This window comes from Pleurodeles waltl, chromosome 5 (genome assembly GCF_031143425.1).
Source record: "Pleurodeles waltl isolate 20211129_DDA chromosome 5, aPleWal1.hap1.20221129, whole genome shotgun sequence".
Lineage (NCBI taxonomy): Eukaryota > Metazoa > Chordata > Amphibia > Caudata > Salamandridae > Pleurodeles > Pleurodeles waltl.
Window position 1 is genome coordinate 1,769,037,429 of NC_090444.1, and position 15,890 is coordinate 1,769,053,318.

Below are 15,890 nucleotides of genomic sequence, written 5' to 3' on the forward strand. Positions count from 1 at the left end.
CGTCGAGCCAAAAAGCCTCGCAGTTCGTGGAGGGTGCCTTCAAGCATGCATGACTCCCATCCAGTGTCTGGGGGCCCCCTGCACTCTCCTGTATGTAGCACTGCGCATCTAGGGGGACCCCCGTAGAGGGGTGCCGCATGCACCGTGTCCCAGTGCAGGCCAGGTTCGCCCCATCAAGTCGCCGACTTCGCCCTCCTCGTTCCAGCTCATCTGAGGCGGTCCATGGGGTCAAGCCTCCCAGAAGTACCCCCCGGCGCTGTCGTGTAGACTGCGATCAGACGTCCTCAGAGGGGAGCTGCCAAAGGAGCTCTGGGGGAACCCCGGAATTATCGCCTCTCACCGTGATCCACTCGGTCCTTCCCTCGGGTGTCGGTCGCCATGTTGTGTGTGCTCCGCGGTCCTTATCCGAGCACAGACGCCGCGCTGGGCCCCACTGTTCGTCGGCGTGGGACCCCAGAGGGAACCACCAGGGCCCCTTGTACTTCCTGTCTCCCAGAGGGGTGAGCGGGAAAGGAGCAGGGAATTGCTTTAGTGGCTCTTCTGCCACCGGGGACGCCGTTCAGATCGCGGCCGCCATCTTTTTTTTTTCGCGGCACTCCATCGGCCGCCAATTCGGCCCCGAAACTCTCTTCTCTCCGGGATCGCACCCCTCAAAATGAGCCTCGGGACCCCTGCGCATATTCAGCCAGGCAATGGAGCGGTTTGGGGGTCCACTGCCTTTCAGGCTGGACCGGAGTGGGAATCGCTGGCAGGAGCCTCACGGAGAGGCTTCCACTGCCATCGGCGTCAGGCCACGCCCCCCATACTCCATTGCCTGTTGGGTCCCCCAATACCACAAGGTACCAGGCCCTGAGTGGAGATGCAAAGAATGAACTGCAGTCCCATACCTGTTGTCCCATCTTTTGCAGTGCAGGGAAAAGCTAAGTAACTGTGATAAAATTCCTATCATGACAAGAAGCATGGTCAGATCTGCTCCTTTGTACCTGAGAGCACCTACATTGCCACTGAAAGTAGGTGCATGCAGGCACATAGGGACCACTTTAGTCCCCCACTAGAATACCACAGGACTTCCCATTTGAACCACACTGTGCTAACTGGGGTGAGCTATTTCATCAGTTTGGTGGCAGGTTACTAAGCCTACATGACCTCCTCAAATGCAACACATGGAAGACTCCACCAGCTAGAGTTGTAAGGAGTTGAAGTGCCTAGGATGCATTGCTGGCTGGTGGAGTCAGCTGACAGTTTATGGGCCACGCTCATGGTACTGGTCATGGTGGAGCTTGGTAGCAAAGAGTAACATATTGAACCAATATTCAAATACTTTTATTAGAACTGTGAACTTTTTCAGTGTTGGTAGAGCTAGTTCTATGAGGGAGGATTACCATCATCGTTGGCAACCCTAAGTAGACCCTCGTCCATGGACTATGGTTCACAGAGAACATCAGAGTACCTTACAGAACAAGCACAAAACAACTGTGGGATACGGGCCTGATTGCCACTGGAGACTAATGACTATTATTAGTCACAGAATTTGATCCCCCAAATATATTGTGTAGATACCTTAATCTGGGGATTGGGTGATTAGTATTCCTTTGTACCTCTTTTTAAAGATATATCACAGGTTGGACTGAAGTTATTGAACATTGGTCACTGTGCTGCATCTTGAGTCTCTATCCTCACATTACCTCCCTGAATAAGCCTTGGATCGCTCTGCTTTATTATGCAGGGAATCAACTTTAAAATGGTGTATTTGGTGCTCAAGCTTGGGCTATTTAGTAGTTCATGCCCAGAGACACGAGTGGCAAAATTCCCCTGAATAGTTACTCACAACTAGTAAACAGCCATACAGTACGAAAAATGTCTGGTCTCCCTCTTAATTGAGGCTCCACTCATGAGATGTTGGTGGTAACCTGCTCTTTTTTGACAACTAGGCTCCTTGAAAAAAACAACTTCCATTATAACTGCATGAACTCACACCACTCTCAGCTCTCCGCAGCATCTGAAAGAAGTCACCCTAAGTGCGAGGCTGTGATGTTGTCGATCAATTACACTGCACTTCTCTTGAACTTGTGGAAGGCATGCCAACAAATCCCACAAGATCACCTATACTCCAAAATACCTACAGGAAGCCACTTCTATTGGTCTGATCACAGAGAGCTCATCAATGGTAGCTGCTCATCACATCAGAGGTGCCTTTGTGACATGTCTATTTAAAAGTCTACCTTTTCATGAGATTGCCATACTTGCTGCCTAATTGAAGATCTTGTGCTATATGTTATGTTAAATAGCTAAGGTAGAGTACATGTTCGTCAGATTGACTCCTTGGTGCCAGGTGTAGGACTCTTACTCAAAGTTCCTGACAACTTGCAACTTGCCCAATACACTGGTGACAAATATTCATATAGGGGGGTAATAAACTGTAAAGCTAGAGGGAGGGAATTTTTAAAAAATGTGAGAGTGAAGAAAGTTTAAAAGAATGAGAGAACGAACAAAGTTTTGACCACAATATGTGTTCTATGCCTGGATACTTTCAGGAGACCAATACAAGTGGAGTGGAGGATATGTCTATAGAAGAGTAGGGGAAAATGTTAGGGACAGTTTTAGAGTTTGGAATAGGGGTACTCCATCGTAAAGGCAACAGAGTACTCTCTCCACCAAACTGAAGCTTCGCCTGCCTCATTTAGAGTCATGTAGAACTGAAATATGTCAGCAGCAGAGACTACTCCGACCCTGCAGCTGACATACACCTCCAATGCCCGACAAAGTGAGGGCCATTGGAGGATTGGTCACTTGACTGGCTGCTCAATTTAAGTGGGGAGTCACATGGCCAGTTTTCACTGTTCATCACCGCCAGGTTAAATCTGGTAAGGGGCAATGAAAACTTGTAAGTATCCCCCATCCCATGAGAGAAATCTCTTATGTCGAGGGTGTAATTTATTTCTTATTTTTAAAAAGAAAATACTGCTTTGGAATATTGAAGGTTTTCTGTAGGGCTCTGTCATGTTATCTGAGATGCCCAATAACCTTTCAATGTACTGACAGCGGGTTCTGCCAATGCAAGAGATGTCCACTGAGCCGGCAGTCACCTCTAAATGGAATGCCCCTGGCACTGCAGTGATAAACTACTCTGGCATGCCGATGACACATAATCCATTCCCCAAACTCTAAATTAGGCCCTTAGTGTTGCTGAACCTTGCAATCGTCCAAAGAGAGAGTGAAATAAAATACAAAGAGCAATGATAGCAGCTTCTGACCATGCAAGAGATGTCCACTCGGCCAGTGGACATCTCTAAATTAGTTGGAGTACCCCCAGCACGGCAGTACTAAAGTACTCTGTCATGCCAATGGCAAATACTTCATCTGCCAAAGTCTAGATGAGGCTCTTAGTGTTGATGAACCTTGCGATCATCCAAAGGGAGCGTGATATAAAATACATAGAGATTTAATAACCCCCTGTCTCTTTTTGGGAGACAATGTAAGGACTTCAGTTTAGGCATGGCATTAGAAATTAGCATATCTACCTGGTTTTGTGTGGCCTGCCATCTGAAGAACTGAAATTTGGGCAGACCCACATATATTAAGTTGGCATATTTAAGTCCTACTCCAACCAGAGCAGCCACTGAAAATGTTTTCAGTAATGGCTCAAGTAGAGTAATATTTCCTAAGGGCAACATAACTGATAAATACAACTAGGCTCCACCCAGATATGTAAGATGCCACACAAAAAGTATTTCTGTTTTCTTATTTAATTTCAACCAGTAGTCTCTCATCCATGCTTGGACCAATCTCGGGCAATGTAGTAAAGAGACGACTGGTAAATCAGATTATCATCGAGTTGGATCAAGTTGTGTGTTATTGGTACATTTTTAAAAACTAAATCAAAGGTCATGGATGAGATTAGCCAATGGCCCAAGACAGATATTAAAATGATGACGGAAAAGCACAGATTAAGAGATTGGGGTTTTAATAAAACTTTTGTTGAATTGAGAATGATTTGACAGACAACAGCGCATCCAATCAGCATCCAGCCAGCTAGACCTGAAGACTCCAGACGTTACAACATGATGGCGTGATCAACAGTGTTGAATGCAGCAGATATATCTAAATGAACCACTGTACTAATGATGCTTTATTCAAGCTCCATCATGAGATTGACCATTGCAGGGATCAGAATTGACTCAGTACAGAAACAGGGGGTTTCCAGCAATTTAGCTCTAGCTGCTAAGGCAGATATGGGATGGTAATCTGATGGCACCACTGGATTAGCATCCAATCTTTTTTATGCTAAAACATACATGTGCCCTTCAGAATTTATCAAGCACAATACCTGTTTCGGAATGTGTTCAATGTTCATAGAAGTGAAGGGAAAAAAGCTTGCTTAATTTCTTTCAGTACCAAAATGGGACCCGGATCCTTAGAGGACAGTAATTATATGCAGTAGATGAAGAATTAAGAGCATAAAAGAGGAGGAGGACACCCGCAAAGCTGCCCATCTGCTATAGTATCAGTACCAGACAGAAAATCTGAAGCAATTGTTCTAATGTAGGTACCTAATTCAGAACCTTTATCAGAAATTCTAACTGAGGTATGAATATGTAAGATTTCATCAAAGTAATGGCTAAAAGAATCACATTGATTATTTGAGGGAGTGACAGAAGCATCCTCATTTCTTTTAAGCTTGACAATCCTCAGCCTTTTTAAGGAAGTTTGTGAGAAAATCAAGGGGCTGGCTTAGAGACGACATTTTTTATTCTAAAGTTCTAAGAAGTACTACAATTTCCTTTGCCCTATTAATTCAATAGTAGAAGGATGCATAAAAGCCTGTAAGGGAGGAAGGGGAAGGCACTGTTCCCCTAGATCATTACTTTGTAAAACTGGAACTGAAAATAAAAGACCAATTATAAAATGTGCTCTGTTGCTTGGCTTTAGCTAATGAATGATTTGGTTGGCTAACTAGGGTTTCAAGAAGGTTATGATCAGATGACCAGATCATAGGTAAGGAAGAAATTATGGTTCAAGACCCTGTTGATGAGTGGGGTCTTAATCCTCTTCAAGTATTTAGGCTTGTGAATAGATGTATGAGAGGATATGTCATAGATGTCAAAGGATTGTTAAACCAATAATTAAGACCACTTATTGTCAGGACTGAAAAGGCATATGGGATCATTGCAGCCACCACATCCAATATTTTACCAAGAAAACAGGGTTACTACCAAGAGCTCTGTAAAGAATAAGAATGGTAACCGTGTAATTAAGATTAGGAGAAAGATGACTCAGAAGAGACCCAGAAGAGGGCAAACAAGTGATGCTCAGAATAATAACCAGCCAATTAGTGAGTAACTGCTGCAAACCAGCTGCCTCTACAGCCTGTTAACTGGTCGGCACATTAAATCATATTCTTTTCTGTCCCCTCTATGATAAGTACGAAACCATGTAGCAGATTTGGGGAAAGTCCATCCAGTAATACAGGCTAGGGCCAGATTTACTAAGATTTCACCAGTCACTATCCCTCAGATTTGGTAAATTGGAGAGTTTGCATCTGACAAAAAAGCTTTTCTATATGTACTAAACACATTTTACACTTCAACAAACGTTTTTCCGAATCACAAAATCTGTTTAGAAATGGTTACTGATTTGGTATTTGGAAGAAGTGTGTTTTGGGGTACCTTCCAACTAATGAATCAGAACCCTATAGATCAATTGTTTCCAACCGTAATCCTGGCCACAAACCATTTATAAGTTACCAACTCCCAAGCTGGGTTGGTAACTGATTGGCAAAGAGGAAGAATCATGGTGACAGAAAACGTTTTATCCATAAAAAAGCCCAGTGCTCTTCAAATAAATTTGGCTGCTTTTATGAAAAAAAAATCCATTTTGAAATGCAAACACAGATGTGGTAGTCTGATGTCCTTTGTAGGCCACCATCCCAGTCTTTGCAGCCAGCATAGCAGTATGTATGGCTCCAGTCCGGGTAATAAATACTTTTCACATATTAACGGCAGAGGCTAAGGGTTACCATTGACTATGTAAATTATTTCCATTTATATTCATTTTATGCACATTTACCTCTTTTATATATCGTAACAACATAACACATCTCAAGGGCTTCAGGACCTATGTTGACACAGGATGTTAAAATAATAATATGTTGCACCATACAATTGAGATGAATTGACAGAATTAGGGCAATTCTACTAATGCAGAAACATAGGCCTACCTGGATATCATTGACAAAGTCCTCTTGGCCTAAATAACTGTGCGCCACGTTCAGTAGAGCTTCTTCTGGCCACTTGTCATACCAATCAATGGTACAGCAGTTAACAATAGCAGGGTGGTTGCGGCAATGCTGCCGGAATGTCAGTCCCGCTGGACTAGTAGCTAGAACAATATGGAGCTTGCTGTGTACACGCTAAAATGGAGGAGAGAGCAAAAACATTATTATTTACAATTTAGATATAGCACATCAAAAACTGAATCATGACAAGCCATTTTATACAAGAGGGAGGATATTTTCTACTAGTAACTCAGCCTCAGTAGAGTCATTCCCCAGGCAATAATTACTTGAGAGTGATATTAACATTTGATAATATTGCTATTGTAATCAGTCTTTCAGAACTGTAAATGTAATTCATAACAATTTGTTTTTTTCCTTGGTACTATTGTTAGTACTATTAGGTGAAAAGTGTCTAAGCTCTGGATGTTTTTCTCTTGGGTTTCCAAGGTACAATTCACAACAGTCCCATGATCCTGATCTTGCGTGACCTGTCAATGGATTTTGTACTTGTTAATCATGAAATCCTGATGGGCCACCCGCAGGGTATCAGCAAAGGAGGAACTTCAGTGGCTTGGTTTAAGTTCCAAAAGGCTTCACCCTATACCCCGGTCAGCTAGTGGCTCTGTTTGATCTAACAGTGTAGACTGGCTGGACAACCACCCTCCCAGCTTAAACACATGTACACCTAAGATTACAGTGGGAGCTGATGCTGGCCTCCAAGGACATTCCTTTTGCCCCAGGACATTAGTTACGGTCCTACATTCTTTATCGAAGCGAAAAGCCTGGGATTTAAAATAGATAGCAAACTTTCCATGTCTTCAAAATCTATGGATGTTCTACTTGCTTCATTCTTCAAAGATGATAAAATACAGGTTACTTATCTCAGACCCTCATGTCAGGTGGCACTTATAATGGACATTACTGCTCCCCGGCAGTTCTCTGTACCTTGGAATGTGATCTTACTATTGACCTGGCAGTAGTTCGTTCAAATTGAGATGGTCCTTTCCATCATCGAGCATGAAAATTATTTGACCATGCTTCTCTCATTCTTAAAAGTTTTTAGCTCCCTGTTGCGCTTCCTACAGTGCACAGCACTTAACAACATCTTCTCAAAGAGAAAGTGCAGCTGGTGGGTTACATACCCCACAGAGCAATCACAGTGGCCCTCATTACGACCAGCCGCCCGCCAAGATCGGACCACCGGGCGGCCATTTGGAGATCACCGCTGGGCCGGCGGGCGGAAACCTAGTTTCCGCCCGCCGGCCCAGCGGGGATCTCGGCCGCAACACAGGAGCCGGCTCCATTTTGGAACCGACTCCAAATGGAGCCGGCGGTGTTGCAGCCGTGCGACAGGTGCAGTTGCACCCGACGTGCTTTTCACTGTCTGCTGTGCAGACAGTGAAAAGCTGCACGGGGCCCTGTCAGGGGGCCCCTGCGACTCCCCATACCGCCAGCCTTTTCCTGGCGGTTCAAGTCGCCAAGAAAAGGCTAGCGGTAGGGGGACTCGTAATCTCCTTGGCAGAGCTGCTAGCCGGGGCCATTGTGGCGGGAAACCGCCGGCCCCGGCAGTGCGACCGCGGCGGTCGTAATGACCTGGGAAGCACCGCCAGCCTGTTGGCGGTGCTTCCGTCATAACAGCCCTGGCGGACTTGTACCGCCAGGGTTGTAATGACCCCCTATGTCTTTTACACGTACCAAGCTTTCAGAAGCAAAACAATGCAAGGCTATCCTTTTCTGTTATTGGAATGATGATAGGCCTGCCACAATTGTTGAAAACTCCTAGAAGGGTTGCCTAGTGAATGATAACACAAGAAATCTCAAAACCTCTGCTGAAATCAGCAGACAAACCAACAACATTCTGCATATTTATTTATTTATTGTTTTCCAAAACATACCATAAAACAGTCACCTCATAATCTTTACAACACTGGTCACATTTGTATACTGTTTTTCTACTTTGCAGAGTAAACAAGTACAATATAGAGAGGCTTGTGCCATCAAACCCCAGTATGACTAATGTGTGCGTTTTTGCATGTCCTAAGTATCTGGGGGCCCCCTGTCTACTGTGCGCATCCGATTTAGGTATTGAGCTATGACTTGTTATGTTATTTAGGTGTCACTGACTAGCGGTGTCTAAAAAATCAGGCCCTGGAGTAGATAAGCCTTCAAGGGGCTCCACATAGTCATAGGGAGAATGCATTTGGGAGTAGTCCAGCATGCTGCTCTAACTGCTCCTTGCAATAAACCATGTTTCACAGCCACAAGTCCTCGGCATAAGTCCTGCCTCTGCCCCAGTATGAAATCTGCAGAGCTAACTAAGGCTGTGCATTTCGTGACAGCTGGTGGAACTATCTGACAAATTTAAAAAGGCATATATGCGGTTCTGTTACTATAGTGAAATCAACCATTGTGGTCAAAGTTGAGGTGATTTAACTTTAGTAGGCATTGACTCGTGGACATGATCATGCTAAATGTAGAAATTCACCATCCTCACTGAGCCCACATTTCATTATGCTGAAAGTTGTACGATATAGTCTGTGGTAAAATGTAAAGTAAATTATCCCCTACTTCATACTGGGGTACACAGCAAAATGTCTTCTTCTGATATCAGGGTGCTCAGATCAGCATTCCATTGATCCCTTGTGGCCCGGCTAGTTATGGGGGCTTCATTTTGCACAGAGTTGTATAGGCATGTTATAAGGTGCCTAGAAGATCGGGAGATGAATAGCATCATTAGTGTTTTGAAGAGTGAAGGTTCCTGTGGGAATGTAGGAAATGAGGCTTTACATGCAAACTTCACTCTATAGTAAAGGAAACCTGTTAATGGGGAGAAGTCTTCTGCTGCATTTAAATGACTATTTGAAATTAAGATACCCTCAGGAAATATGTCTTCAAACTGGACTAGTTTAAATTTATGGGGTACCGCTTGTGTTTTTTCTTCGGTTCTAATGGTTCATGTCAGCATAGGTGAATATTGAGGCTCTATACTAGCCCAGGTACGCAGTTTGTCTCATGACCACACGGTGCAACTTACTGTTCATATTTAATTTCTCTTCCTCGCTGCCCGGTGATGTAGAATAGCTTGGAGAGGGTTTCTCAATTGCTCTGCCGTGTAAGTATGTCAGGTGGTGGAACCAGTATTGGGCATATTGTGCTTGGCAATAGAGTTCCATATCTGGTGCCTGAACCCTTCCTGGTTGTATGGGAACATGAGGAGTTCACATTTAAGTTACGATTGCTTGCTCACTCATGCCAACTTTATCAGCGATGAGTGGAGAGTTACAAACCTGTGTTTAGATGTTGTATTGGTAAACTGTTGAAGAGATATAAAAACTTAGGAAGAACCGGCATTTTCATTAATTACATTCTGGCAGCTATGAAGAGAGACAAGGTCGATAAAGCCACCCTAATCAGGCAAGGCCATGCTGGGGAAGGACAGGAAACAACCCTATTAGTGAGACGTTTTACTAATGTTTTAGTATCGATATTGACTAGTGACAATGGACCGTAGGAGTCACATAACTATGGCTCCTCACGGGGCCTAAGCAGAGGAAAGAGAAGTGCTTCCCTCACAGAGGATAGTAAAGGAATGTTCTTAAAGTGTTTTTTTTCATATAGACTCAATAAGCCAGGGACTAGAATGGAGGCATTCTACTTGCAGAATTTGCCTCTAAGCCCTTTATGTGCCCGGGCTTTGCTAAAGGTAGCCCTCTAGTGACTAACTCTATTTCTTCTACGCTTATTGGTTGCTTAAGGAATTCCCAATGCTCATCACTTGACTATGCTAATGCAACATCTTCCAGGTATTTAGCTGACTGATCATCGGTAGCATGTGCTTTAGAAGTGTGCAGCTCAGTATAGAAGTGCTTTGAAGGAAGGTGTCCGCAAATGAGTCATTGTTTCCGTTTATCGTGACTATGGCGTTAGATGCCATGGCGCACTTAATCAACTGGACTAGGATACTGCCCGGTCTATCGCTCTCACCGAAAGAGCAGGCTGTTCTACATTTACTTAAATGCTAAATCTCTCTTTCAACAATTTAATTTTAGTCTGAAACCTTGGACTGGATGTCAGCTAGTGATGAAGATACTGATATTCTGCCTCAGATAGTAACTCTTGATCTCAAATGTCACATTCCAATGTGCAAATGCATACTGAGGGTCTTTAGGATACCACTATGTTTTGCTATTCAAATGCATTTTATAATGACTTTGAAGGATTCCCATAAAATACTCATACTGTCTATAGAGCCATTCTTGTTCCTAAAATATTGTAGGATTTCTTCTCTTATTTACCTGCTAAACTCCACATCGGTGAATGCACTGGGCTGCAGTCTCCATGTAAATGACACATGTTGACTGCTTGGGAGCTGGACACAACATTACAGGTGAGTGGTAGGACAGGGTTTTGGGTAAATGCTGTATCATCTGTGTCCATGAGTCAACATTCCAAGAGCATGCATGGATGATGTATAGGTTCCCTCTTGCTTCTCTGTGTATCTGATGCTCCATATGTCCATCAAGCCATGTGTGGCCATCAGATCATTGATTACAGAGGCTGCATCTAGTCGTGATGTGAGATCTGAAGGACAGGTTCAGTGGTATACTGAAGTCACCTCCCCATAGACAAGCCGGAGGTGATTGGGTCATTTTGCTGCAAACTGCTCTGAAGACGTTTGTGTCATCCACATTTAGTGTTGATGTGTTTAACAGTTATTTTCTCCTTCCTCAGGCCGACCCCAGGTACCACAGAAAATCTACCCTGATCATCCGCCACTGTGTGTATGGGCTGAAGGGAGTGCATTATTTGTTAAGTTCAGCCACTTCCCTGGAGTTTGAGGTGTATGAGGAACTAAAACTATGAGAGGCTGACCTCCCTGACAGTGCCGCCTTTAGTGTAGGTGGCAATATATTTTTTCTGCAACAAGGTGACTTCCACATCATGCCTATCAAAATATGCAGCAACATCTGACGTATCTTGCAGGGCTTATGTAGAATTCTAACTTCAAGAGAGTAATTGTGTGAGCCTAGTGGACATACTTGTACAGTAATACCATTCTACCTCCAGTAACCATATGGGCAGACTTGCAAGGAATCCTAAATGACTAAAGTGTTATATGTGACATAGTATCCCAGGACTGTGCTGTGCCTGTAAACAACTACTTTCAGCAATTCCCCTTACTTTACCAGCCACATTAACATACCAATTATGCCAGGGCGTGATTTTACTTTCCATAACAACCCCAAAACATGCAATAATAAGCCCTATAAGTAATAAACTTATCAATAACATGAGAATCAGAAATACAGTATTTTCTTACTACCATAACACATACCTATGCATCTGCTGACACACAAAGGTGGTTGGAAGGTTTTGTCTTGTGCAGCGAATATTATGAATGATACTTGGAGCTTAGCAAGCCAAGCCATAAAACTGATAAATGATTGCTGGGCTAGTGCGGAGTGTCCACCATTCATTAGGTGGCACCTTTCCAGTAGCCGGAATGGCAGATTCACAACTGTAGGAAATGTAGTTAATAGTTGACAAGAGTGGAACCCTACTGAAGCAGCACCCACAATCCTTGTCAGGGTGAACCACAAAAGTCACTATATGAATCTATGTCTAACTATCTGGTAGCTTGGCACAAAAGCATTCAGGCTTAACCGTAAGGCAATGTGTAAAGTATTTATATACAAACAAAACAATAGTAAAGTGAAAATACAACATAAGAAAAAGTCCAATCCAATTCAGACCAATAGAGTAAATTTTAATGAAGAAAATGATACCAGAACAACAAAACTCCAAGCAGTAGAACCAGAGGTATTGAATTTACAGTTTTTAGTGACAATACACCAAGAAGCAGAAAGTGTCACTCAGGTTATCTGGTTGCGCTAGACTGGGGAAAGCCACAAGTTCAGGCCAACTGCAATGGAGTGTGGGACTGATGCAGGGATCATGTTGTTCCACTGAAGTTATGTTATCAATTCCAGCACGAAGAGTTCACTTCTCATTGGAGGAGTCCACAGGGAGGCTTCTGGAGTGAAGAGCAAGTCGGGCGTCACAGACAGTTGTTGCTGTAGCACGGACAGCCAGTCAATGCTGGAGCATCAGATTGGTTGATCGTTGTGGACAGTTGCTGTCGGCACAAAGTGCAGGTCACACGTTGCCAGTCATCACTGGCAGTCACTGTCCACATGAAAAGCAGGTTTCTCCAGAACTTCGTGTTGCTGGTCATTGTGGGTGGCATAATTTTGGCACAAACTCGCATATTTGCAGTCGTGAAGAGCCAAAACTTCAGGATTGTAAAGTTTTACTTCAGGTGGAGCTTCCACTGATGCCAGCTAAGTGTCCAGAACCTGGGGGTACCTCTTGGGGATCAGAATTAACTCCGTCAGAAGCCAGTAGCATTGCTCAGGCTGGTACAGTGGGTGCTGGGCAGTTGCAGGGAGTTCTCTGGAAGCTTCAGTGTCCCTGTAGGGTCACACCAAGGGTCCGCCAAATGACCTGTAGCGTCTCTTTGCATCGCTTGGGATCAAGGCAAGCAGGTCCAATCTTTATCAGGCTGCAAGCACTCCCTCAGGCAGCAGGGCAGACCTATTTTCAGCAGAGCAGTCCTTTTTCTGAGTCTTCCATAGGTCCAGGAGTGTTCTGATGAGTTGTTACGAAGGTCCTATTTTTATACCTGGTGCCAGTGGGGGAATTTCCTGACCTACCTCACAAGGAATTTCTGGACAGTTCTTCTCCTTGTCCTGGCTTAAAACTGTTTAGGTTGTCAAAAGCAAGGGAAGACGTGGTGTCAGGTTCCTTTGTGTGTGCTCTGGGCAGGGTTCTTTGAAATGTAATCGAGGCAAGGTACAGCTCCTCAATAGCATCCTGCCAGGAAGACTCTCTCCCAGCTATACCCTGGTCTCATTGTTCACCGTCTGGGCCCAATGCACATTGTTGATGGGGAAATCATTAACATGCCCAAGCAGCTGGAAACTACTAGAAATGCACCAGAAACTTTAAGCAGGAAAAATCCATCTTTCTAAACATAGAAGTTTCAAAATTGTAATCCAACTTTAACATTAAAGGGGGTTTAAATTACAATTCGTTTTACGATTTCTCCATATGGTCCCATTCTGAAGTTAGCACTTAGTATCTGAAATAAGGTAACCCAGCATTCGCCTATGAGAAAGATAGGTCTTACAGCTGTACAAAACAACTTTAAGAGTTTTTCACTGCCAGGACATGTAAAACTTAAATCCTCTGGTCCTACATTTTAAACACCATGCACCCTTCTCTCTGAACCTTTAGGGTCCACCTTAGGTTGACTTATAAGCATGAAAAAGGAAGGTTTAAGCCTGGCAAAAGTTTTATTTTGCGAGGTTGAAATGGTAGTCTAAAACTGCACTACAGTCCGCAGTGGAAGGCCTGAGACATATTTTAAACAGCTACTTTAGTGGGTGGCACAATGAGTGCTACTGCCCACTAGAAGCATTTAATTTACAGGCACTGGATACATGTAGTACTGTATACTAAGAACTTACAAGTAACTTAATTTTGCCAATCAGATGCAGTGCAATTTTACCATGTTTAGAGGAGAAAAGAACAAGCAAACGGGGTAAAGTGCACAGAGGCTAAAAGCCAACCAAAACAAATTCAGGAAAGTAAGGCCAAAATCTGGGATGACCATGCAAAAAGAGCCAGGTCCAGCAACAACAATATATACCCACCCTGGGAGCACTAATAGACATATGCAAATGGAAGATCTGTGCAATAACATTAGAACACTAAATAAATAGGTTGAAACATTAGGCGTTATAAATAAGCACATTTAATCAACATCACTAATGTTACCCAAAGCAGAGGCTGCTTTGACAGCTACCAGGTGCCTTGGGGTCAAAAGTCCTCCCTTTTGTGAGAGGCACTGTTACCGCCTGCAGTTTTTTTAATATTTGGCAACTGCTTTGCAGGATCAGTCTCAGCGAGGTAGCATAGAACATGGAGTACTAAAGACCAGCCTGTTCTTTTTAACCCCTTCTGTGCCGAGGACGTAATGGTTACGTCCTGCGGCACAGTGCTGCTGTGCCCAGGACGTAACCATTACGTCCTGGGCACCCAGCCCAGAGGGAGCGCTAGCGCTCCCTCTGTGGGGTCCCCCCCACCCCCCAAAGTCAGGGATGGAAGGGGAAGCCCTTCCCCTTCCACCCCCGACCCCTCCCACCCCCGTTACGTCAGCACGCGAGCGTGCGCTGTTTGTCACAGGGCCTCCTCCCATCGCGTTGGAAGCTCAGCTTCCAGCACGATGATCGGAAGAGAAATGCTTTGCATTTCTCTTCCGATCACGGGGAGGAGGCAGAGAGGCTTCAAAGGGAAGGAAATGTGTTTCCTTCCCTTTGAAGTCTCTCTCTGCGTTTTGGCAGCCGGATTGTAAAGCAATCCGGCTGTCAAAACGCCCACTAGACACCAGGGATGTCTTTTCTTATGATTGAAACTGGCATAAGGGAGCTACCCCTTGGGCAAGGGTCGCTCCCAGGGGGGGCATTTTTTTTAAGGCCTTTTCTGCACCCCCCCTGGGGGCAGAAACCTCTAGGCACCAGGGATACATTTTTTTTTTTTTTTTTTAGGTGGGGAGCGACCCCTTAGGCAAGGGTCACTCCCCTAGGGGGCAAATTATATTAAGGCCATTTCTGCCCCCCTTGGGGGCAGATCAGCCTATTTTTATTAGGGGGGCAGAAACCACTAGACACCAGGGAGTTTTTTTTGTTAGTTTGTTTTTCACGTAAGGGGAGCGACCCCTTAGGCAAGGGTGGTTCCCCTGGGGGGCAAATTTATTTTAGTGCATTTCTGCCCCCCATGGGGGCAGATCAGCCTATTTTTATTAGGCCGATCTGCCCCCACGGGGGGCAGAAACCACTAGGCACCAGGGATTTTTGTTGTTGTTGTGTTTTACAGATGGGGAGCGTCCCCTTAGGCAAGGGTCGCTCCCCTGGAGGGGTAAATTGTATTTAGGCCATTTCTGCCTGCTTTGGGGGCAGATTGGCCGATTTTAGGTCAATCTGCCCCCAAGGGGGGCAGAAACCACTAGGCACCAGGGATCTTTTTTTTGTGCTGTCACGCAAGGGGAGCGACCTTGTAGGCAAGGGTTGGTCCCCGGGGGGGTGGTGGGGGCAAATTTATTTTAGGCCATTTCTGCCCCCCCTGGAGGCAGATCGGCCTATTGGTATTAGGCCGATCTGCCCCCGGGGGGGCAGAAACCTCTAGGTGCCAGGGCAAATTGTTTTTTTGTGTTTTTTTTTTTGTTTGTTTGTTTTTTTAGAGATTGGGAGTGACCCATTAGGCAAGGGTCGCTCCCCTGAGAGGCAAATTGTATTTAGATCATTTCTGCCCCCCTTGGGGGCAGATTGGCCGATTGTAGGTCAATCTGCCCCCAAGGGGGCAGAAACCACTAGGCACCAGGGATCGTTTTGTTTGCGCCGTCACGCAAGGGGAGCGACCTTGTAGGCAAGGGTCGCTCCCCGGGGCGGGCAAATTTATTTTAGGCCCTTACTGCCCCCCCTCGGGGCAGATCGGCCTATTGGTATTAGGCCGATCTGCCCCCAGGGGGGGCAGAAACCTCTAGGCGCCAGGGCGA

At 44.9% G+C, this 15,890-nt stretch overlaps 1 protein-coding gene across 1 annotated transcript in view; it reads right to left on the reverse strand.

Annotated features, from left to right (window-relative positions):
• DNAH14 (dynein axonemal heavy chain 14) overlaps positions 1-15,890 on the reverse strand; it is a 923,784-nt gene that overhangs the window by 247,158 nt on the left and 660,736 nt on the right. The window contains exon 57 of the mRNA XM_069236199.1: positions 6,218-6,409. Coding sequence (XP_069092300.1) covers positions 6,218-6,409 — 192 coding nt within the window. The remainder of the gene's footprint in view (positions 1-6,217; positions 6,410-15,890) is intronic.